Source organism: Anabas testudineus, chromosome 17 (genome assembly GCF_900324465.2).
Source record: "Anabas testudineus chromosome 17, fAnaTes1.2, whole genome shotgun sequence".
Taxonomy (NCBI): Eukaryota; Metazoa; Chordata; class Actinopteri; order Anabantiformes; family Anabantidae; genus Anabas; species Anabas testudineus.
In genome coordinates this window covers 14,166,041-14,191,399 of record NC_046626.1, presented here as the reverse complement: position 1 = coordinate 14,191,399, position 25,359 = coordinate 14,166,041, and the positions used below count along the sequence as shown (strand labels likewise).

Here is a 25,359-nt window from a genome sequence, read left to right as displayed (position 1 = left end):
TTCCATCCAAATGAGATTATGTGGTTGGCTGAGACATCCTGTTTTGTAATTTAGTTTACACCACGTAATGTGGATTTAAGCAGCAAGTAGGTGTAACTCTGTATCAGCTGCTGTACACGGTTTGTGAGTCACCAGTTACTTAAGAAGTTTGCCTAAATTACTTGGGATCAGCATGGGATTCAGCTCACAGTCGACTTGTAGTGGGATAATCGCTACACACATATGAGCATGCTCGTTAGTCCACTGCAGGACTTGACAGTATTCGAGAACATTCCTCAGATAATCTGATTTCTTGAGCTCTCTCTCATAAATTCATACATCTCTGTGCTGTGGTTATCTTTTTTTGTATTGACTGACACATTGCTCAGTTTTTAGAATGCCAGACTCATAATGTGTGCGTTAATAGGAGAGTCTTCAGTTTCGCCAGCATGGTAAGGCTATACCATAGCTGTGTTTGACTCAGGAAAGGGCTTGTTTTCTTGACTTACACTGACCTCTCGTTTTTTTTTACTTTTCCACTTGAAGAATGTTAGAGTGTGTGTAACTCTATACCACTTTTACACCTCACTGAAGAGGTAATATTTTAATGACGTGCCTCTGCCCTATGAACTTCAGCATTCATAAAGATCGGCCGTTTGGCTGTGAAGTCTATGAGTTTGAGTTGGTGGCAATGTTAGCTCTGTTCATGCCTTTATTTTTTTTAGCCTTGACAACTTAATTATGCATTTAAGGCTCATTTTTACTCAGTCATCATGTGAATGATGCATCTTCAAAAGCTGATGAGTAGCGATTTGACAAAGAAGGCAGTATTTAATGTCAAAGACGTTTGAGTAAACTACATTTGCCATTTAAACTCTCTTCTTCTCTTACTTGCTACAACTTGAGACACGTTGTATATGGTGAAGGTGTCATCTCAGAGTTAGTTAAAGCCATGACCATGTGTCAAATATTTGACGCATTTCAGAGTGATAGGCTGTCTCTCCTCTGTCAGTCTTTGATAGGATGGTCTGGTTTCTATCTTCTGCTCACTGGGTTTTAAGAAAGTCCAATATCAACATTGTTTTCATTCAAGTACTGCACACAAGAAGTGGAAGAATAGTAGTATATTATATAACTCAACAGTTCAGAAAGTCTGGATGTGCTGATTGATTGCCGGTGCTATGATGAGATTGTTTCCTATGTGGTCCTTTTTCATCAGTTACCTGCTGTATCAATATTGTGGTTCAGACTTCCTTGCAGGCAATATGCTTGGAATCCCAGTGTGCCCCAGTGGAGTTGACATGTGGAAATTCTCAGCTATGTAGATGCCTTTGCCCTTAACCGACGGTTGTGTGCAGCCCTACCCCCACTGTTGGTAAGGGGAGAGTTTGAGATATGTATACAAAAGCTTCCCGAATGAATCGACTCTCAAGGTGCATCATATAGAATCTGACAGGACTTTTTATCTTAACTTTTAAAACCAAATTAAACCAACTACCAAAGGTATTCCTCTAACATTACATGTTAAACTATGACAATCTGATAGATTAGACTGTTACAGTTCAGTGTAATCTATTTGCAAAGTCTCCTGGTTATTAAAATGCAGAGTATATCACCTAGAAGATTGATTATGGGCTTGGTTACAGTCTTGAGGGGAGTAGGTAGATGTCTACTTACTTAAGCTGTATGCATAGAGGTTGCAAATATTTTCTTTAGAAATGTATTTAAATAGTAGTGTGCATGTACAGAATAAAATCAACACCTTTCTGGCATCTTTCTTTTCATGAGCCTCAAGCAAGTCCAGTAACCACTGAGAAGCACCTTTGGGATAATCAGGACCTGGATGACTGAGAAACACCACATACACCCTCTGGCACAGTCCTGACTAAACACTATAAGGCTACGGTCTATTGCAGGGCTGTTTCTTAAAAATGATCTTTTTCACTTATATTTTATTTTAAATTAAGACCATTTGATTAAATATTATGTAGAAGTTTGTTGAAATTTGACATAAATGCATGTTTTTTTGGTTTTGACTAACATTTCTGTTACATAATTTAACAAAAACATTCAGATTACCCCAGACTAATCAGTTTGGCTAAGTATGACTAATACTAACACGGACCTGTAATATCAGGACTAAGGATACATTTTAGCTGACAAAAAGAACACTAGTTGGTAGACTGAGTAGAGTAGGATTTCACACATCAGATCCAGTTGTTTACGTGATTTGGAAGCAGCTCAGATTTTGGGCAGGAATACACCCCTGGCACATGGCTTATGGCCAAGAGGAGTCCAGATTTCTTAAAAGAACCTTTATTAGTTTCATTGCAAAACTCAGGGGCTTATGGGTTTGGAAGTGTGCAGTTCACAGCTCCAGATTTTCCAGTAATAAGTAATAAGTAAGAAATCCTCACGTTGCAGCACAGGGGAGATCTCAGCCAATTTAACTTAAGATAACAGTGCAAGGTTTGGCTGGACATTGCTGCATTAACTCCATGGCATTTGAACACATTAGCCAAACAGAGTATGAACTATGAAGACAGTTGCAGTAGAAGTCACTGCAAATATGAAGTTAAAGTTTCTCTTTATAGTGTTGTATAGTGCTGCATTTTGTTTAATTACTGCTTAATTAAGTTTCATTCAAATTTTGTTATGAAAGTATGGGTTTTAGTTTAAAGTCTGTTTAAAGACAAGACAGATGTTGTGTTGTCTGAGATGGATTTGATTATGCAGATGAGGGAAAGTTGAAAAACCCTGGTACTGTACAATGTGCTAAGGATCAGTTCTGCTTTAGTTCACCACTGCTTTAAATAATGTATGCAGTGTATTCTCTGTATTTAAACTTCTACTGCTAAACTTCTTGTCATTGTCTCATCATTCATTGCATAAAGATGGTTGTGTGTTTCAGTGGTATTTATAGTCAGTGACCAACGTCGTGTTTACAGTAGGCTGCGTGATATTGACTTGTGCAGTTCACATCCATGCACACTGTTTGCCTTTTGCTATAGGCTATCCGTTTTACCAATGAGTCATTTTTAGTCAAATAAAAACATGGTTCAAAGACCTCAGCACTAGTTACCTTGTAGTCAGTGGAAGCTCATACTGACAGATCAGCTGCAGGTCTCAGTCGGAGTACACAATGAACAGATCAGACATGCATTAAATAATTTACATGCTGTTATAATGTGATGTAGTTAATCATGGCACAGCACCCCATTCAGTGGATTAACAGAATCTGACTTATAAGAGAACAACATTATACAAACTCTCAGGACTGTGAAAATAACTAATTAAAGCTTGGATAATATAAAAGCACTGTTGCTTAAAACATGACAAATGTCTGAACTATGTAGTACTGAACTGATGCAAGACCGTCAAATAGTTTTTCATTACGTTGTGTAACTTACTAGGTGTTTTACTAGGAGTTTTTTGAAAAACAATGTTATACTGTTGTTTATCTAGTAATTTTTGTTTTACAGTGGCATTTAAAGAATATAATTTCCCATGAGCCCTATGCATCTGCATGCTAAACATTATGGCTCAACAGAAAAGTTGAATCCATGTGTGAGTCGACGGGTGGCAGAGAGCTCAGACATGTCTGGACTAACAGTGCAACAGAACGGATTGAATGCTGCAGACGTTTTTAGACAACAGAGCTTACAGGAAGAACATTGAAATAATTACTGTTTAAAAGAGCATTGGTGATATAAATGAATGTGGACTGAGTCATGTCACTATGTTTAATACCTGCTTTGCTGCTTTCAATAGCTTTACTGGACATGTCCCTGGCATTTCAGAGCAGTGTACTGCTTATTTTATAATTATTTTGAAACCTTATTTCATACACTTGTAGATGTATTTAATCATTTAAATTTAGCTGTGTGGTTAATAACTAAATCTTCTGTGGTCTGGCAAACACAGAACGCATAACACATATTTAAATATGTCAGAGAAATCTAAAGTAAAATAAAAGGACCGTGTGTACTTGTTCCATGCTGTTTACTTTTGGAATGACATGTACCGCAATCTGTAGATTGAATTCTGGCTTGATTTTTATTTGATCTCCCTTAATTGATTGTGCCTCAAGAGTGTTGTGTGAATGTATTTTATTTTTGCTGAGACATCTTCTTATGGCAGTGCCTTAAATGAAGATGCATATACAATTTTATCATAATGTCATAATGTACTTATTAGCATACTTTATTAATATCAATGCATAAGGGAAATATGTGGTTGAGTTCAACATTAATATAATACAATATATTAAATTAAATATGAATGTTTAACTAATTTGGCTGTAAACGTTGGTTCATTACTCAGAGTGGGATTCCTACACTTGTCTGTTGTACTGTCATAATTACAGCTGTCCTTCCATATTTTGATTTTAGTTCCACTTAAATCAAGGTGACCATATCCAAAAGCTTTGACAGCCTCTTCAATAAGCAAATCAAAAGGGTGGAGTATTAGCAGGCAACGAGAGACACCTTGGATGATTAAGCTGTGCCTAATTAGTCTTCAATTTAGAGGCTTCATTGGGAAGGCAGTTACAATTAGAGGTCTTATACAAACAGTGCCCTTGCCCTAGTTCTTAGCAGATAGCAGGCTGCTTGGTGTAACAGTGGAAAAGGGGCTGATTGCTTGGAGTGTTTCCCTCTGCATGTGTCACCTTTTTATACTCTGCTCCATCTTCACTCAGATGTTAAACTACATCCACAGCACTGATTGCAGTGTTGGGCATGGCTCTGTCTGGTAATGGCAAAGAGCATAGTTGCTGGAGAAATTATTTTCATCAGGTTCTTAAGGTCGGGAAGAGCAAGTGTCACCTTGGCTTTTGATTTAAATAAAAACTGAAAACTGGTCAGATCTCTTGCTACAGTATCTCCCACCATGTCGCATCTAAATGTTTAGTGTGTGTGGTATGTTACCTTCCACAAAGTGTTCTGGTTCATCGTCTTTAATTTCAATATTATGTTGTTAAAGTCAATTGCTGACTTGTGTTGATGTAAGGATTGTAGAGTTTTCAGAAATATACAAACACCAAAGGTTTGGTTGAGATGGTTTATTGTAAAGTCAAAAAATGAAGCCAGTTGGTCGTGGTGGAAGAGGGTATGGCTTAGGAGATCATTGGTAATATCAGCTCAAAGCAATCCTGGAGCTCACACAGGTGGTGGGGCGGATGAAGACGACAACAAGCAGGTAGGTAGAAAAGATGGTGGACTCACAAGGTGACTTAGTGGTACAAGCATGCACAAAATAAGGCCAGCCTATCTTTTCTATCATAAATGCACATCCAGAGTCCACAGTCAAAGTCACTCTGGTTGCAAGAGACCAGAAGGAGGTGGTTTAGACAAGGGTCGTGGTGCACCACATACTTGTGTGACAGTAGAAACAAGCATAACTCTAGGTCAGAGCACAGCAGGGAGAAACAGATGAGTGACCAGGCAACTGGAGGAAGTGGGCGTGTTTGCCAGTTTGGTGAGAACCTACCGCTCAGTCTATAGCCTAGTTGCCTGGAGATAAACAGACAGCAGCAAAATGAGGTCAATGGTTGAATCCTCCTTATCTTTACTGAAGTGGTGGGAGCAACTGGTTTCCCGTTCTTGATTCCAAGGAGATTGGACAGGGAGAGGTTGAAAAGCACCCAGTGTGCTCGGCATGGGTAAAGTGTCTTTGTAGAGCGGAGATGCTAAAGATTTTTATGGTCAGTTCAGACAAAAAACTGTCCCCTCTAGTTAGTTGTGCAAATCCCTCAGGGTGAGTTTTACCATCAGTAATTTCCAGTTCTCAATGTCATTGGTTCAAAAACAAACTTGGTGATCATATTAGAAGACATTGACAAGTGCCTGGAAGATTGTAGGGCCATTGGTGAGCCCAAAAGGCATTACCAAGTCCTCACTATTGCTGGTTGTAGTGTCAAACCTTTTATCCTGTAAGCTCCCTGGTACAAAGTCCAAGTAAAGTCTGTATGAGCCTATGTTGTAATTGTGTCAGTTTATTTATGTACAAATGAGGATGAAAGATTTGTGCTTACATAGGGTTGTCTGTCTGTTTACATGACTTCGTGACATATAGGCTCAGGCTTGTGCAACTGCATTGATCTGCATGCCAAAAATGCTCATGGCTTGCTGGTGGTTGACGCCGACATCCATTTTGACTTGTGAAAATGTCTGTAATGACACTCTGGCTTTACGATGTTAAACAAGCGACATGTGAATTGAGAAACTCGATGCAGGCATCTAATTATAATGTTGACAGTGAGATCAAGTCCCCCAATTCATTTGAACAACATAGTTCTTCAAATTAAATGGATTAAATGCATTAATTAACAGCTAAAACTAGAAAATTGGTGGCAGCAGTGAAGATGATGATGACTGAACGACTGAATGAACGGAAACTAACTTTTGAATACTGCACTCTCTACCTAAACCACTAAAGCCACACGACCTGACAGTTTTTTGTCATCATTCGTGTATGAAACCTTTTATATAAACACATGACCTTTGGAAAGCTTTCAGACATTTTAAGGTTCATTGTGTTTATGTGTTGCAGTGGTGTGTAGTTTGAAGTCTTGTTTAAAAATTGATGAGTCCATTATGCCATACCTGCTGTCCATCTTAATAAATATTGTAGAGCCCTACATTCTGCAACCTCATCTATTTCTTTTCACAATTACAAGGCAATTTCCAGCTATGTGATTAGACTGACCTACCCAGAAATTCTGTTTTCACTGGCTGAAGTCACTTTTTCAGTGTACAATATTATGTGTGAATGTTTGCATCATTGCATATTTTTTTCTTTAACTGCTTTATTGAGCCTGAGTTACTGCTAACTTTGCCAAGTTGTAACTGAGATGATACCACAAGCTATTAATGCTACGGTCTGTGTAATAAAAATTAATTTTTCTGTCCCATTTGAAAAAATATTTTCTAGATGCAACATATAGTTGAAAAACTATTTACATTTTTTATATATATATATATATGAAATGACCATATTCAACCAATTGTAATGTGCACTGAGTGTTATTTGTGGCATATTTGTCAGTGTTTGATGTTAAAATGCTGCATTCGCATTGTTTTATTGGCCCATACTTTGTGTATTAAATCACTTCTATAACAGCGTAAAGTTCCCTTTTAATTTAGAGAATAACACACACAACCCCTCTCTGGGCTTCATGAGATGTATACTGCTTCTCAGAGCACACACAATGTTTCCATCAAGGACAAAAGTGCTGTTCTTCAAGCTTACGACCAGAGCAGGGTATAATTAGGAACTAAATGCTGCTTTAAGTCAGAGTGTGGTTTGCAAGCATTTCCAAAGGACAACCAGTCTTGTGGTTTGTGGTTTTTATCATCAAATGCAAATTGCACAGTTGAAGAGGAGTGGCACTGACTCATAGAGTTTATAATATCCAGGAACCTCATCCGCTAAAACATTCATGCGGTGCAATATGTCAAAAGTAACATATTCATGTTTTTTCCAGATAGTGGACAGACCATTAAAAACAAAATTCAGCGGAGTTATAATTTTCTAGACCCCCGTATTTTGAGAAGAAAAAAAAAGTACAGGAAAGTCGAAAAGCCCTTGGGATCAAATTTTGAATATATGCCAACAACAAGGAAGTGAATGTTAGCTCATGGTGTAAAGAATGGCAAATGACCAAAACAAGTACATAAAACAAACATTCAACTGTAGTCCCATAATAGAGGTGCTTTACAGCGCACAGAGTAAATATTATCGGTATATTATCTATCAAGCATGTGACGAAGTGTGATTCGGAAAGAAAAGTCTCACTTTAAACGACTATTTACCTCAAAATCTCATCCTCGCTGACAGATCAGCTAACAGAGAGGAGCATTATTGGATTACTCTGAAGTGATAGAGGAAATTAATATGGTTTGTTTTTCCAGCCAAAAAAACTACCAGAATCGAAATCAGGGGTTTTAGGTTGACAAAAAAAAACCCCATCTCAAAACACTGAAATATGACAGTGTGCACCGATGTGTTTCTACTAAACACAGTTGACCCTCCTCCAATCACTTGTGTAAACAACATGTAATAGTTAGTTAAAGATTCTTTGTGTTTTTTTTAATTACATTATGTTACATTTACTTATCACCCACTCTAAGACATGTTACAGTAAGAAATAATGATATAAATGAAGATTACATGTAGCTTGAATTAGCATCTGTCATGATGCACCCTTACTTTGTAACAGTAAGAAGGCTGTGGTTGACCACGTCCAATATGAATAGCAAATTATAATGAATACAAAGAAAACTGCAGCAACTTTTTTTTTTTCATTTAGATACTATACTGTACTGTATGTATGTGTGACATGATGAGACTTTGTTTGAATAATGCAGCATGAGAACTAGAACAGCACTAGAACATGAGAATCTTTAGAATTGATAAAAATGAAATATAATTCGGGAGTGACAGAGAGGACTGTTGTTACGGCTTTTAGCCAGTGATTGACTGAGCAGAGTCAGCGCTGTCAGCTTCACTCTCAGTGGTCCCCTAGTCTCACCAGCAAGCTTACCCTTCAGTTTTCAAATGAACTTATCTCCTGACACATTACTCATAAATACATTTAAAAAAAAACTTGTTTTGCAAATATATTCCAATTATGAAAACATTTTCAACCTGAAATTCTTTGACTTGAGCATCTTATGTAAGAGTTTTGTTGAATTGTTTATTTTTAATACATCTTCAATCGAGGAACTTCAGGATAATGAGCTATTTGATTTTTGGTCCACACCGTATACCTAATATCATTCATTCTACAGGGATGCTTTGCTAACAATCACAAATGCAGAGTCATTTACAATAATTATATCTTTGTTTAGGAGGGAACAGTGAGCTACATTTAATTAATTTGAACTCTTAATCTTTTCTAAACACATTTCTGCTTTAAATATCCGCAGCACATAACCGTTCGTCTACAGTCAAATTACTACTACAGGACTATACTAACTCAAAATCCATTGTTGACTTATAACACATAATTACACGCTGATGAACTCAGCAAATTTTGCGGTTGGTTTAAACTTTCTAGATAGTTTTATGAAAATAAATGATTTTTAAAAAATGATTCAGGCTTTAAAAAAAAAAAAAGTCTACCTCACGAGCTACAACATTTGACTCTCTGATTCACTTTAGGGAATTTCAGGAAATGACTTTGGTCAACCACAGCCTTCTTGAAAAAAGAAAAAGAAAACAGCTACGGCTGTCCATAATCAAGACTGTTGGTAATGTACCGGAAACCCAGTGTCTCCACTCAATGTATGCATGACGTCTATCCACATGACTCCATTTCTTCATTTTTTTTATTAAATGTTAAACATCAGCAACTTAATACTGAGGATATTCATCTGCGGCACAAAACTAATGAATCTGTTATAACTAAATATAACATACTAAAATTATCAGTAACCAAATGCTCAAATAGGAAAACCAAAACTGATCTGCAAATGTACCTACAGTCAGATACTGTGTAATGTCAGTGGTGGTAGTCATAGTGGTTCAACACCGTCTTTACACACCAGCCTAAATACAGTTCTCTCAATATTGGTCTTATATACTTGCAGAGAGCTGCAGTTTAAGTCATCAAGCCACAGTTTGTGAAGACAAATAGACACTTGTGGTTTATCCGAGTGGAGTTTACTGTAGATTCTAGCGACCAGTGATGAAAACACACATATTTATATGGTGTGTATTTTTCTAATTTTCATTTTGGCACACAGTCAAAAAAGATTTAACAAAAAGAATACTGTATTTTGAATGAAATGCTGTAAATAAGAATATCCATGTTTCTCCCTGTGAGAGTTGTGTTTACTTTGGAGGTTTGGACACAAGCCAGTGGAAGAGGAATAGTTTTCAGAAATAATCAGGGGGCGCACTTATTACCCACGATTCTCTTCTTAAAATGGTAAATGATACTCTTCTATGTCCTTGTGAGCAGGAGTCTGCACATGAAGGAGAAATTCTTCTAGTTTTTGAAAAAGAAAATAAACTCAGAAACTCTATGCCTCGTTTTAGTTTAATGTTTCACAGGGGCTCAAACAGCACTGGAAAGGTTAAGACGTTTGTTCTTAATGTGTAGCAAAATCTTCCCAGGTTTGTAGAAAAGAGATGAATAAAACAAGCTGTGACAGATACGCACCCTGCAAGTTCAAAGTATAGCATAAAATATATATTGCTACATGGTTTATTCTCATTCATGCAATAAAAACTAACAAATCTGTTCCAAAAATGTCCAAGTTCTGTATACTATGTTGATACAGTGATGGTAAAGACACTTCTCCTTTTAGAGCAGTTAGCGTCCAGACTCGCTATCTCTGGTTTCCTGTTGGTTACGCTTTCACCTGAAGTAATACCAGCCAGTTTTTCAGATGAAAATAGAGTTAATGTCTCAGTAGCTGTCAGTGGAATATTCTATATTGGCATAGTAAGTACAGTAAACAGGTAGTATCTATCCTTGTTCGCCTGTGGTCAAATGTTGTTCCATCTGTGGTTGTTTACTGTGCAAAGCCATAAACGTCTTCATTCTGTAACCTTATTCATCTCCCAGACTGGACATCCTTATTTCAGGCCTGAAAGTAGTGAAAATATTGATGGATTGTGGTATTATGGTTTTGTGTGCAGCAAACCGACGACTGCTTGGTATTTACAGTTTCATTTTAACACCAGAGACAATGTATACACGGCTTTCGTTCCCAAATGACTCCCTGTGTCAGCATGCAGACTTAGAAGTTTCTTAGATGCTTATTTCAGATTATACAGAGGTACCAGAGAAGGCTCAAAATATCTGAAAAATCTGAAAAGCTTGCTTTGTTGCAATAGCTGGTTCTCATGCCTTTTATAGTAGCTAACGTTATAAATATAGATACTGATTAGTGTCCGGTACTTCTACTCCACTAACTGCACACTCACATTCCAGTGATGGAACATCAGAACATTTACTCAACTACTGTACTTAAGTACATTTTGAGGTACTTACAAGCTACCTTAAAAGGATAAAGCTTGTGAGTTTGTTACTGTTAAAGAGTTCAGAATGATCTTTTAAAAAAAGACATTTCACGGACACAGAAGACATAAAAAATGCATCGAAAAACACTTTGTATTTGAAATGGCTTTTAGCTTTTGGAACCTCTGAATCATGTTTCACAAAATTTTAATTTATAAGGCAGACACGGACAAACAGTGGCATCAATTTTTAGCTACAACAGGCCCTGATCATATCTTACATTTTAATTTGTTTTATATATCTAATTTAAAAAAATCATTGCCTTGAAAATGGCTGCAATACATATTTTAGAAGGGTAATTAATTATATATGTGTATGCATTTAACCTCTCCTCTCTTTATCCCTTTTCATTCTGTTTTTCACCGCATATTGCTTCTTCACAAATGAAGCAGTATAGCAATATAAATGCAGAATAATTTTTTTTACACAAAACACAGATGTGTGAGTTGAGAAAAAAATGGACAAATGCAACTGCAGCCAGAGAGTCAGCTGCTCTGAGTAAACGTCTGTCTTTAATTTGTACTGTTTGCTCTGCATCAGTGAACCAAAAAAGCAAGACTGGGAGTTTTTTTAGCTGTACCTCCAGGCATCTGTGGCATACATGTAAGTTTGTGTTTCACTGTGAGAATACATATTGCATTTTTGCTGCAGTGCAGCTCAAAACAATGAAAACCCCTATATGACAGCGTAGAAAATCCTGGTGATTTGCACTGTGATCTATGCTTTGGTTTTAGCACTGGGCTTGATTCTTTTTTGTTTTCATTTCCACTTTTCTTGTCACGCTCTGTTAAAAATGAATGTGGTCATTTTCAATACAGTCACATTTGTCATTGCCCAAAAGTGATCCGCGGGCAAACACCAAGCTAGTCAGTATGCTCTATTAAAATGGAAAATGTTTCCTTCACTGGAAAACCACACCTGAAGTATCATGCCACTTTTAAATCCAATGTTCAAAAGCTGAGAAAATACAAGGTATAAGGAAATGTTGGAAATAGAATGTCATTTTGTCATGTCATGTCCGATTAGTTACCACGTAATGAATATAATCATAGGAGTACAAGCTGGGACTATAAACAAGAAGTGAAACTGAGACTGTTTAGTCAAGGGGGAAAAATAAAACTCCTTTTCTAATCTTTTTTTGCTTCATGACAGGTAGAACAGAAATAAATACACAGCTTGCTTGTGAACACCTTGACAGCAGACTGTAGAGGTGGAAGTACAAACCTACGGATACAAAACAAACTGTCTAACATTCAGGCCGCCCTGTTGATTTTGAAATGTCTTTATTGCACTATTCATTGTGAGAAACATTTCACTGAAGGATTGTAGATTTAAATTGGCCTGTCCAAGGTACTATCTATGGTAAGAGTGCTTAGGGAACATTGAAACAGCTGTAAAAAGGAAATCTGAATAGAATAAAATACAAGCTTGAATACAAGTTAAGTGATGCATCTCTTTGCTCCTTTTTACTCTAAGAGCAAGGTCAGACCCATACAGACAGATACATACTTCAGATACAGATAGGACCACAAATGAGCATTTAATTGTAGTTTAGTCTGATAATATGCAGGAATTCTTTTTGCTTTTATACCTAAAATCTTCGATTTTATACATAGAATCTTTGGACAGATGTAAAACTGTTGTGCTGTTGTGTTGATGCTTCTTTTTAACTACATATTTTTAGCATTTATACTTTATATTTGGGCAGCAGTAGCTCAGTTAATAAAGCAGGGTTAGTGGTTGGACCAGTTCCTTCAGGTCACATGTCGAGGTGTCATGAACAACACACTGAAACCCTGTAGTTGCACCATTATCTACCTTTTGAGAGCTGCCCAACAACATTTTCCCCTGTGGGATCGGTAAAGTATGCTGTTATTATCATTCAATATATTTCTCTAACTTCATGTATTTGTCTATTTCTGCAGGTTTTTGCGGACGATGTGCTCACAAAAGAGGAGCAGATAGGACTGTTGTTGAAAGCGCGGTGGAAGTGTGAGGGGAACATCAAGTCAAGGCCCAAGATTCCTGGTGAGAATCAAGAATGAAAATGTACAGCCATTCAATTGGCTGAATGGGGCTTAATGCTAATGTCAGCATGGTAACATGTTAACAGCAACAACGCTGACATGTTGATGCTCAGCAGATATAATTTATGTCATTATTATATCTTTTAATTATCCCTGTTAGCATGCTAACCTGTGTTAATTAGTACAAGTACAGCTGGAGGCTAAGGCTGAAGGCATTGCCATTAGTATAACAAGTGTTTATCTAGTATTAATTTAAGATAAATAAATACACAAATTAATAAATAAATAAAATAATATTTGACCAGATTAAGAGTCAGAGGATCACCAACGTTCTTATACATGACACTATAATGGACATGAATGTCTGTGCCAATTTACATGATGATCCATCCAATACCTGTTCAGATATTTCACTGAAAACTACAAATATCAACCTCAAGGTGCCATTAGAAGAAATGCCATGGGATCACCAACCTCAATACGAATCATCTTCAAAGGGCCATGAATGTCTACACAAAGTTTCAAGGCAAACCATCCAGCTTTTGTTTAGACATTTTAGTATGGATCAAAGCGTTGGTTTGACAGACAGATATCCATACATCCACATATAGCATCGCTATGTAAGAAAATCTCACAGATCTTGTGTAAGGTTTAGGATGTTTTGTCTTCTCAGATGTTTTGCTGTAAGAACATCTGCAATCACTCTGGTAACTCTTAGCTGTCGGTCAGTCACTTGCTTCTTTAAGCAGTTTCAAGCAGAACCGAACCTCATGAACACAGTTTGGAAATAGCCTTCACGAACAAAGAAGGGAATGCCATTAGATAAAGGAGAAGTGCCATAAGAAGGTAGGAGTGATAGAGGAATAAATCAATTATTAAAGGTAGTAAAGATTATCGGGAACTGTAGGACTAGAACAGCTACTACCAGCGTGATGACAGTGCATCATGTATTGATTGAATGTGACTTGTTGGAATACGATGGTTGATTAGAATAATCAGCTGAACTTGTGCAAACTTCTATACTCAATCTATACACTCTATACAAGAACCGCCTCGTTTGTAAAGAAAAAACAGTTTCAGGGTAGATTTGCATTTCGTGGATTAGTTGTGTCTACCTTTCACTGGTGAAATCAAAGGCCTCTTTTAGAAGCAGTTTACCAGGCAGTTAACTGTGTATTGAACATTGATGGTTACATTTGCAAATGGTGCTCTGTTTCCTTTGTCCTCCCTGTGGCTTTCCAGAGGCTGGGATTGAAGGCGTAGCTAATGCTGGGGTGTATTTGTGTATTTATGGGTGTCTGAAGCGCGCCATTTTCCAGCAGACCCCAGCATCTACTGTCTCTCATTGTGGTTTCTGTCATTTTCCCAGTTGATTGTTCGGAGGAAGGTTTTGAAATTCCTCAGCCAAACCAATCATATTATTTTCTCTTGAACCCCAGTGCATTGTGGTTGCATCAAATTCTTCGACCCCCCAAACGATACCCCCTTGTAAATGAAACACATAATTAAAAATGTTTACTTCCAGGCTCAGAACATGAACGCTTTTGTTGACCGTTCCCTGTACTTACTGCGCCCCATGTTTTCATGGTTTCGATAAATGCCCGCAAATCTCAAATTGGATTTAAGAAAATATGGCAGAATTGCTACTATTGAAAACTGCAGGCGCCAAAAAGCAGCTTGGCTAAGATGTCCAGGTTTTATATAACAACACAGTTCCTTTAACAGGATGGCCATGGAGGCTAATGCAGAGCAGAACAGTCAGTCAAATGTTAGGCCTTGCTCAGATCAGAGTGTGTGTCACTCCTCTGACCACTGTCATGCTTAATCAATCCTGACATGTCATATAGTGACTGGCAAGACTGTTGTCACACTTCACCAGCCACCTCTAAGTGTGTTTGCTGCAGGGTTTTTTTGTTTTTTTATTTTATTTACATAATACACTGCTGGACAAAAAAAAGAAAAGATGCTCAGAACTGAGTTAACTGAGCAAATAGGTAGGAGCCTCCCATTGGATAATTACTGCACGGATGATTATGTTTCAGCTGCCAAAATGTTATTTAACCCTAACTGATGCAGAGAGTAGGTTCTCATTTGTGAAGACACATCCTGTGGTCGTGGAAAAGATGTTAATCTGTTTCAAAAGGGTCAAAACACTGTCATGAATTAAACAAAGGAAACATCTTTGTTTAAATTGATGAAATTACTAAAACTGTGTTAAGAAGTGTGCAATGGAAGAAGATCATGTGGTCTGATGAGTCCAGATTTACCCTGTTCCAGAGTGATGGTTGAGAAGAGAGGCGGGTGAAGGACTGAAGTTCCAACACATTTGAAGATTGCTATTTTTAATTTTTTTTTACATAGTAAAACTCAGTGTGAAAACAACTGCCTGTGTTCCCATGTCTCCAGTAGTTTGTGCTAAATTAAACTAACCGGCTGCTTCAGTAGCTACAGCTTCATCACAGCAAGACAGTGAGTAAGTGTAGTTCCTCAAATATGTAACGTATTTATTTTAAGCTTTCCATCGTCTGAAATGTTTGCAAAATGGCCCAGTATGTGCTACTTTTTTGTTTTATTATTATTAAAAGAACTCAATTGAACCACTATTGATCTCCAAAACTGACAAAACCTTAATTTGTGATGGACATTTTTAATTATAGGCTAAACTGGTAATCATTCTATCAAAATATACTGCTAGGTTTATTAATAATATGAATGGTAGTTGCAGCCGCATGTTTCTCTGTCTGTACATCAGTGGTGTTGAGACTGAATAAGACTCTAACAAGCCCATCAGACATGTCTGACTGAGAGTGTGCAAAATGCTCAAGGTGCTGTTTAAGGGTACATCAGCACATGAGAGCTGACATGCATACCTGATGATGCTGGCACACACCAAATGTGACTCATCCTGCATTTGGTGGGTTTTTTCTGACCTCTTTTGGAAGGTTGCACATGACTGTTCAATCCCATAACAGTTGAAGGAATCAGAGTAAATGTATTGCGTTACAGAAAAAGCTCCACGGTGTACTATATGCCTTGATAAGCACGTATTTGCTTATTTAATGTGCTTGATTTGAGATGAGCTGCACATGAATTACCATGACTTCACTTAATTTGAACTTGATTTGAACTTAAGAGTCTCGTATGGTTGTTTGTAATTATGTAATGTGGAAATCATTTAAAATCGGGGTAGTGGTTTTGCTGTGATGTAGAGTAAAATTATGGAGACTGTCAAGATTTTAGATCTGGTTCAGGGAAAGCATTTCTTCTGCTTTCTGATGACCCATATAAGCATATTATACTTCATTAGAACTTGGACAAAATTCACTCTTGTTTTCTTTGAACATATTTTTCTTGTAATGTGGTGAGACCTTGAATCTGCACTTTTTTTTTTTTGTTCTGTTTTGTTTTTAGACTTTGGCTTTACATCTGTATTAGTCTTGCCTGTCTCCCGCCTGACCACCCCCAGAGTTTCTTTTTTTTTTTTTTCTGGCACTGTAAACTTGTGGTTAACTTGAACTATTATGGGAGCTGCGGAGTGGTGACTTTTTAAAATGCTTTGTGAAATGTAGGATTTGTAATGAACCAATCATGCAAGTCTAGGTTCAGTGAGAAAGGATTAGGTCTCATGTGAGGCTGAAACCCACATTTTGGTTGTATTTCAACATTTTATCGAATTGTTTTTATTTCTCATTTGCGCTTTAAATACACAAACTTCTCCGTTACATTGCTGAGACAAGGGTTTCGTTGAGGGAAACAGTGAGGTTTGCCTAGAGAGGACAGTGGAGGGATGTGGGTTCAATGCCCCAGGCCTTGCAGTGTGAAAATAGCTCAGCCTTCAAGCTTGTGGTATGGGTGTAGAATAACATCTGCAATCATTATAAAAGGTTGCATGTATCAGGACAAAGTGCAATACATGTTTTGACATCTGCAGGTTTGAATCAAATGAGTTGGGGAGAAAAGAAAACCTCATTAAAACCCCCAGTTACATCACTAATACCAAAGTCCCACTGTAGTTGCGTTTATATTTATATCGTGGTCAAGAAATTTACGGGAAATTATATGTATATGTGTGTGTGTTGGATGTTTAATTTAAGCCTGTTGGTAGGTGGTCCTATGGTAATAAAACCTATGGCAAAAGTGAGCAGCCATTCTACTTTTACTCCCAGTCAGTGTGGTCAGCGTGATTTTCAAAACTAAAGGCTGTTTTTCTCCCACCAGAGATCTGTAGGAATCAGTCAGCTCCGCTCAGTCTGCTCTTTAATTTTGTGCTCCAAGTGACAGGCAAATAAAAAGAATGTCGTCATTGCTTCACATGTTTCTTTGTAAGTTTGATTACAGGAATGAGAAAATAATGGATGTACTGCAAAAAAGAGGATAGTTTCAGTTTTATCCTTAGCTACTTATTAGTGGTCATAGTGGGGCAGATGTTTTCAATAATACAACATAAATGCCAAGCCATAAGTGAGGATTTTGCCAGGAATCTGTGGGGAACAGGACTTTGCTCCCACTATCAGAGGGTTGAGGTCTGTGACAATTAAGGGGCTCTGTGCTTCGAAACAGGGTTTTTTCCCCTTTGAACCTGCAGCTCTTTGTCTGAACTAAGTATAGATGAATTTTTACATAGTGCATTCCCACACTGAAAATAGATGACAAGGTTTGTGTGATGTTCACGAAAAACCCGTCGTCAGCAACCAGGAGATCCATATTATAATAATCCCTAAACTTTTCACATTTTAAAAGTTCACTAGTTTCTCACTAGAGCCTCAGACCTCTACATTTAGAATCTGGCAACCCTGTAGTTGAAACAAAAAGTGTACAATTTATTTAATTTGCTCAACTGTACACTTCACTTCACAGTTCGCTTTTCAAATACTTTATTACTGATAATAAGAGATAGATAATGACAGAGCCCAAGAGTAACAACAGACATTAGAATAGACACCACATTTCACAAAATACATTTTTAATTAAGTTGAATTTGACCTAGGTCAAAAACAATCTAAATAGAGAGAGAAGACAGTTTGCTATATAACACTTTTATTTCAACATAATAGGCTGCTTAGGCTATTACAATGCATCCAGTGTTGCAGGGAATCTTTTAAATGAGATCCATACTGAAACCAATTCCCCAACATAAAAACAGTATGATTTAGCCGTTATGGAGATCTGCTGCAGCTAACAAACAAGATTTAATGAACACACTAGATTCAATGGACATATTGTTGTCAGCATTCTGGGAATTCCATGATGGCAAGCCCTAATTATGTTACAATAGATGGGGAGTGGGCAAGTATGTGTGTTCTTTGGGTGACCCGTGTTCTTCTTTATTTAAAAAACAAACAAACAAACAAACACAAAAACAGAAAATGTACATATACAGCAAAATCCATGTGTACCTCTGTTCTTGTAGAAGGCTATGGCTATATAATGCTGGAACCAGCGGAGTGACAGCAACAACACTAACGCCACTGCTTTTACTTTACAGATGGTTACTGCTCACCAGAATGGGATGGCATTGTTTGTTGGCCTGAAGGGCGTCCGGGAAAGCTTGTATCCACCTCCTGCCCAGAGTATATCTATGACTTTAACCATAAAGGTAAGCCTGGCCTTTGGGTACAGTCAGCAATTAAAACCCTTAAGCTCAGTTTGGTTTGCCCTCCAGGGTGCCGGTACAACTGAACAATGGTAACTTCAGCACCGTATGAAATCTCTTTTGTAATTTATACATTTATGCAAGTTTAATTAACACAAGCAGAGGATGAGTAATTGATTGTGTTAGTGAGCAATTGGCAAACCCTGTAATTAAAATTAGATTTTTTTTTTTTTTTTATGTCTAGGACTAGCATACCGTCGATGTGACAACAACGGAACATGGGAGATGACCACAACTAACAAGACGTGGGCCAATTATAATGAATGTGCAAAATTCCTTCACGGCAACCATAGCCATGAAAAGGTGAGATCTGTCTCATTTCCTTTTATATTTTCATTGACAGTGGCTTCCCACATAATGATGAAGAGGAATAGATTGTGTGAATGCACTGCCAGAGTAAACTAGTTTACCGTTTTACCCTGCAATTTAATTCCCTTTGATTTTTTTTTTTTTTTTGCATTCTGCACATGCTTTCTTAGACATGTGTCCAAATACACTTTAATCATATTTAATGAAATGTTAAGATGTTCACACGAAAATAAAAAGAAAGACATTAAAATTGAGTAATGCACCTTTAATTGTACACATTTAATCCATGGAACCATTTTCTTCAACAAACTGAAACCATATATATATATATACACACTACACAGGCAAAAGGTCAAAGATATCATCAAGAAGAAGGAGCCCTATAAAAAATATTTTTTTTACTGGATTTTTTAATATTAAAGTCACATTGCAAAGCCTGTTAGAGGATTTTGATGTATATACAGTAGTATCATCAGCATATAACTAAATCTGATAAAAAAAAATTTAAAAAAAGTTGGAAAATCAGTTATGGTTGCATGTAATAGAGCATATGATAGAGCTAGGACCTGCATATGGCTTTACATGGAAAATATTACTTAGATATGAATGTGTGTATGAGAACATATTTTGATGTATAAGTAAGTAAGCATATACATTCTCATGATCTAGAAACATCAAACCTTGTATTTTGGCAGTGAATAAGGCATAGAATAATAGATTTAATAGTCACTCTTGTAAAACCATTCAAAGCTCACCAGGAAAGGACAGTAGGCTGTGGATACTATCACCATTATTAAAAATGTTTACTGTGTTTTTAATTCACCATTTGAATGAGATATGGAGGATGTGGGCATAACCTCGTCACAGCACCCTTCAGTGTCTTTCTGACTTCAGATGTTTATGTTGATGGGCTCCCAAGGGAACAGTTAATGGCAAATACATGTGCACGAATGAAATCCCCACACAGCACAACTGCCATACCGCGGACCACCACCACAACTTATACACTAGTCTTTCTGGCACAGTATCTTGATGCTAAATGATAACAGCAGTGGAGTATCTGGTTACATCACACGGGGCTGTTGGCCCTGTCAACATGTTGACGCACATAGGGTCTGGTTAGTGGCAGTCCTTACTGTGTCCTCTGGCTGCCAGGTCATGGCTGGAAGATCAAACTGCCCCACCCAGCCGTTCTCAGCTCCATCACCCATGTCAAATGCTGTTTCCATCAGTTAGTTATAGGTACTAGAGACACTTTTGTCACCAAGTGGCAATGCATTTTCAAACAGGGTGAAGAACACACATAGAAGCTACATTTAAGGGAAGGGAACTAACAGAGTTCGTCTGCGTATTTCCTTTGCTCTGTATGAAAACATGCTGTTTCTAATAAACATCAGTAGTCTAAAGTAATATGGTGAATAAACATGGTGTAATGTTAGCAAAAGTAGCTGGAATAGAATATTTTCCTCTCAGGCTAGATGCTGTATTCCTCTAAGTCTTCATTTTTGCTGCCCTGTTGATCTTCTAACACATTGTCCTTTTCCAACAGGAGGTCTTTCACCGTCTTTATCTCATCTACACAGTGGGGTACTCTATTTCTTTGGGCTCACTGATGGTTGCTGTCATCATCTTGGGATATTTCCGGTGAGTTGATGCTGTCACTTGAATATTCAGTCTTTTGAACCACAAACATTCTCACGAGAGAGATTTAGACACAGGGTTGGATTAGAGCAGCAGCGGATAGGATCAGAAGAGGGAATTTAAGTGTTTAATGGCGTGATGACACAATGAACAGCCCGTTCGCACCATGACATTTTAACTGTCACATACATACATTGATGCAGATAACACATTCATTTCATGAAAGAGGAAATAAAGAGGCTTATCATCAAATCATGCAGTTTTCTCTAACAGCATAATTAGGCAAAGCATTACATGTGGTGTCACAGCAACAACATGAAGTGTGCACTTGCATCAAACATTACCTTTGACTTTTACTTTGACTTTTAACAGACTATGATATGCCTGCCTCCAGGCTTGTAGTAATGCATGCCTCGTTGTCTGACATTTAGCATCTTTGTTATTTTCAAACTGATTTAAGATTTTGGTGACAAACAAGCAAAGCTTGGCTTTGATTTTGTAATTCCATCAGTCTTAGAGGGATCACACTTATTAAGTCAAAAATGGATGTGTGTTACTTATCCCTTAAAGAAACAGTCAGCCACAGCCTTATCTTACCCCTCATGATTTAGTGCTTTAAGGGAGTTTGAAGCTAATTAATGCAGGGCACATTGCCTTATTTTGAGAGTATTAAGAATGTATGTAAAGGTGCTGTTTGCCAATGTTCCCACCAGCGTAACTCACTGTACAGGCAGGCACTCAGAACGTTTTAGGAATGCTCCCAACTGGCACCAGGAAATCTACGGGCCAAATGAGTTTAATAAGTTATCCCAGGGGCCCATCTGACATTCTGGCTATGTGCTCTGGAGCACTCCAGCCATGTCTCCCCTTCAACATGTCAGCATTTAGACAGAAGAGTTTGTAAATGTTTTCCAGGGAGAGGAAGGATATTTCACATTAGCAGATGTGTTCAATATTTCTCTCCAGGGAAATGTACACTAGATTAGTTTCTGCCCCTAAAACAATAGGTCTCTGAGGGCAGCTTGTCAAATATTCAGTTCGTTAATGTGGCTTTAGAGAACAAAATGCAATAATGGATACTGTGTCCAGTAATTATTTAAGATATTTTGGTGAGACTTTAAAATGTTGAAGTTCAAGTTGTCATAAAACCCTAATAAATATTCAGCGAATATGATCATTGACTCTTGTTTCTGACTGTGTAATGACAAAGCCTTTACAGCTATTGATCCAGCAACTTGATTCCAATAATAGAGCATGACCTCAAAGGCTCACTCTACAATAAACACCAAGACAGGATGTTATGGGAGAATTTTTGACAGATAAACTTGTGCTTGTCTGGATGGAAATTTGCATGCCTTTCTCGACACATGCTTGCAATTTTGTTTTTACAGCTCACTTTGAGCTGAGCAATTTAATATTTGTGTGTTTCAAGCCGCTAAATCTCCAGAATGTTATAGTCAGTGTGGAATCCAGCTGGCTTTAATTAGGATGAGTATTGTTTGTGTGTGTGAAAATACTTAAACACACTTAGACGAAGGTGTGCCAGCCCACACACACACACACATGCACACACACAAAAATACAATTTGGAGCAGAGCTATCTTTTGACCTTACCACTGTTGTTTGTTTTCCCTCTAGACGATTGCACTGCACCAGGAACTACATCCACATGCACCTATTTGTGTCCTACATGCTAAGAGCTATAAGTATTTTTGTCAAAGATCTTGTGCTCTACTCTGGATCAGCTTTAGAGAACATGGAAAGGGTCACAGTGGAAGACCTCAAGTCTATCACTGAAGCACCACCAGCCAGCAAAACACAGTTTGTAAGTACACCATCTTAGTTGAAAACATCTACAGAATGCTGTCATCTGTCCTTAAACAATTACCGCATATACCAAAACAATGAAAAATCAAGATATTTATCACTTTTTTACTGCTGTATTTTCCATAAATGTGGGTTAAAAAAAAGTGGAGCACTATAGATACTTTCTGGATGCACAAAAACAAACAAAAACCACGTAGCACCTTAATGACACGAGAATATGTCATCCTTGTCATCATACTGTGTGTACGTGTGTGTTGCATTCAGACCCCTGTACTTTTCAGGCACTTTACAGCACTTCACAGTCGCAGTGCAGACACATATCCTCTATTGCACTGAGACTGCAGACTGTATTGTGCGTGTCATTAGGACATCATAAAGTGAATTAAACACATGGCTTATTGTTAGGAGAGTAGCAGGCAGAACCTCCTAAGAATGGCATCCTTCTTACAACTGCATTTTTGGGTTAAGCCCCTTTCAACTGCTAGCAGAGCCAAACTTTCTGTTGTGGAGCATTATGTGTCTGTGGTCCAATAGTGTGTTAGTCAGAGGCAATTGTGCTGTGGATGCACTACACGTTAAGAGATGAGGATGTGCTGTATAGTACAGTAGAATCTCCAAAGTAATTGATAAAAGTTAAACCTGTGGTTGAGGGGGACAAGAATCTCAGCTTCAGTGACAAGAATACCGTCATCAGCTTTATACATTTATTTGATTCCTGAAGAAAATATAGTGCTCGTAGAAATAGAAAAAGTCAAATCGTAGAAATGTCGCTCCAGTAAAAGCAGGAAAATGCACCCGAAATGCTTCCTCGTGGCAAAACCCCAGCTGTGGGCCAAGAGTGCTTGTTAGAATACAAATGGATAAGAAAAGACAGAGACGGTGATTATTGACTGGTAGTCATTAAAGAAACAGAGAGGAACGGAAATAATAATGGCACAACAATACAGCAAGAGCTGAAATTGGATAGTAGTGTGGAGGTTGCCTTTAGCCAAATCAATGACTGACTAAATCATTGTGGGCTCCTGGAACTTCCACATGTCCTGTCAATACAAAAGCACAGACTGTGTACTGTATAACCTAATGGTTTCTTATTAACTACTGCTCAAACACAGTAGCAGTAATAGTCTATAATGAGATAATATGTCACTTTCAACATTGTGTATTAACGCACATTTCTAGGATACTCATGATGACCCTGGATGCCTTTTATTTACTTTTTTAATTTGATTCAATCAATAATTTGCATTACGCGCGTCTTCTGATTTTTACTGCTTTCCAGTAAAAACCAGTGGCGCCCAGGGGAAATTCACATTGTCTAAAACTAATGAAAACTTGTGACTGCAACACAAATCTGCAGATGACTGCTCTGACACGTCCAGTTTTCCAGTTATCGCTGCCTTGTTTTGCGAATTCAGTATAAATTCTGATGCCTGGATTGTCTACACAACAACTAACATAATGCTCGAAGACGCATTCACATTACGGGCAGCACGGCGGTGTAGTGGTAGCACTTTTGTCTCACAGCAAGAGGGACCTAGGTTTAAATCCATGGGTTGGCCAGGTTTGTTTGTGTGTGTAGTTTGCATGTTCTCCCCCTGGGAACAATAAGTGTCTACATACTTTTGTGTGTCTAACTATCCATTACATTATTTATCAGGTTAATTCACTAAAGAACATTGTGTCTACATAGAGGGTGCAGCATTTGCATGCTGCAAAGTCGGACATGTCTACACTGGGGGCATTTTCAACCGCAGACTGTGAAGAAAGTGTTAGCTGGCTCAAAGTCTAGAAGTCTACAAGAACACCTTGGAAAAGCGAAAGCTATCGGATGGGGCAGTGTGGAAATCAATAGCACATTGGCTGCCAAAAGGTTACTCTTAGGACATGGACTACAGCCAATTACAAAGTGGCAAGGGGGATGGGTGGGAAGTGAGATGGAGACAGTATCAAAAGGCTGAAAACAAAATGACTTTGCTGTGTCTTGAACAGTAACTGATCAGTCTAGTTGATGTAACCAAAGATAGATTGATCTGTGTTTCTCTCTCTCTCTCTCTCTCTCTCTCTCTCTCTCTCTCTCTCTCTCTCTCTCTCTCTTTATTTGGTATTTTGGCAGAAAATAGGGAGATTTATTTTTGGGTGGATTTCTCTGGAGCATTTAAGCATGTAGCATAGTAGTAAAAATAATCTTTGGGCTGGTATTACACATGTACAGTAGAACAAGAGTAAAACCCAGTGTAGACACCTGGGTAGGTTAAAAAGAAGTATATCTACTACAGAAGAAATGCATGAGGTGAGGAACTGAAAATCTGTGACAAAATGCTGACTTAAGTGAAAGTGGAAAAGTTTGCTGATGCTATAGATAGAAAGTTAGAGGATACCTCAGGGAACCATGAAAATGTTTTTACCTTTCCATGGCAAACCTTTAATAATCGTTAAGGTATTTCAGCATCAACCAGAGTAAGGGATATAAATGGGGATTAAAAATAGAAGGTGGAATGAAACTGACAGGAAACAGAAAGGTTCAAGCTCAGGTTTTCTGATCATTGGTTCCAGATATGTTGTGCATGAAAACTGGCTGCTGCATCGCCGTGTTTTTAACCCTGGAGACAGTCAGGAAACCTCTTCCTGACCTGAGAACTGTGAATGATTCATAATGCATCAGCAAGTTAGGAATATATTTTGGGCTAAAACCATACCGTGCTTTTTAAACCAATTCTAAAAATCAAGTTTTGGCACCTCAGAAGCTAGTGCGAAGTTCTAAAAACAGCTGGGACCTCACTCTCTGTATGGTAGCAGCTTTCTGAATGAGCTGCTGCGTTTTGTATTTCAGCTCATATCAGGGAATACAGTATGCATGATCCTGTCCAGTGGAATATTCCCTAAAGACCACT

At 37.9% G+C, this 25,359-nt stretch overlaps 1 protein-coding gene across 1 annotated transcript in view; it reads left to right on the top strand.

The window, feature by feature from the left end:
• pth1r (parathyroid hormone 1 receptor) overlaps positions 1-25,359 on the top strand; it is a 39,281-nt gene that overhangs the window by 6,805 nt on the left and 7,117 nt on the right. The window contains exons 2-6 of the mRNA XM_026375361.1: positions 12,937-13,039; positions 18,524-18,634; positions 18,876-18,994; positions 20,550-20,644; positions 22,280-22,466. Coding sequence (XP_026231146.1) covers positions 12,937-13,039; positions 18,524-18,634; positions 18,876-18,994; positions 20,550-20,644; positions 22,280-22,466 — 615 coding nt within the window. The remainder of the gene's footprint in view (positions 1-12,936; positions 13,040-18,523; positions 18,635-18,875; positions 18,995-20,549; positions 20,645-22,279; positions 22,467-25,359) is intronic.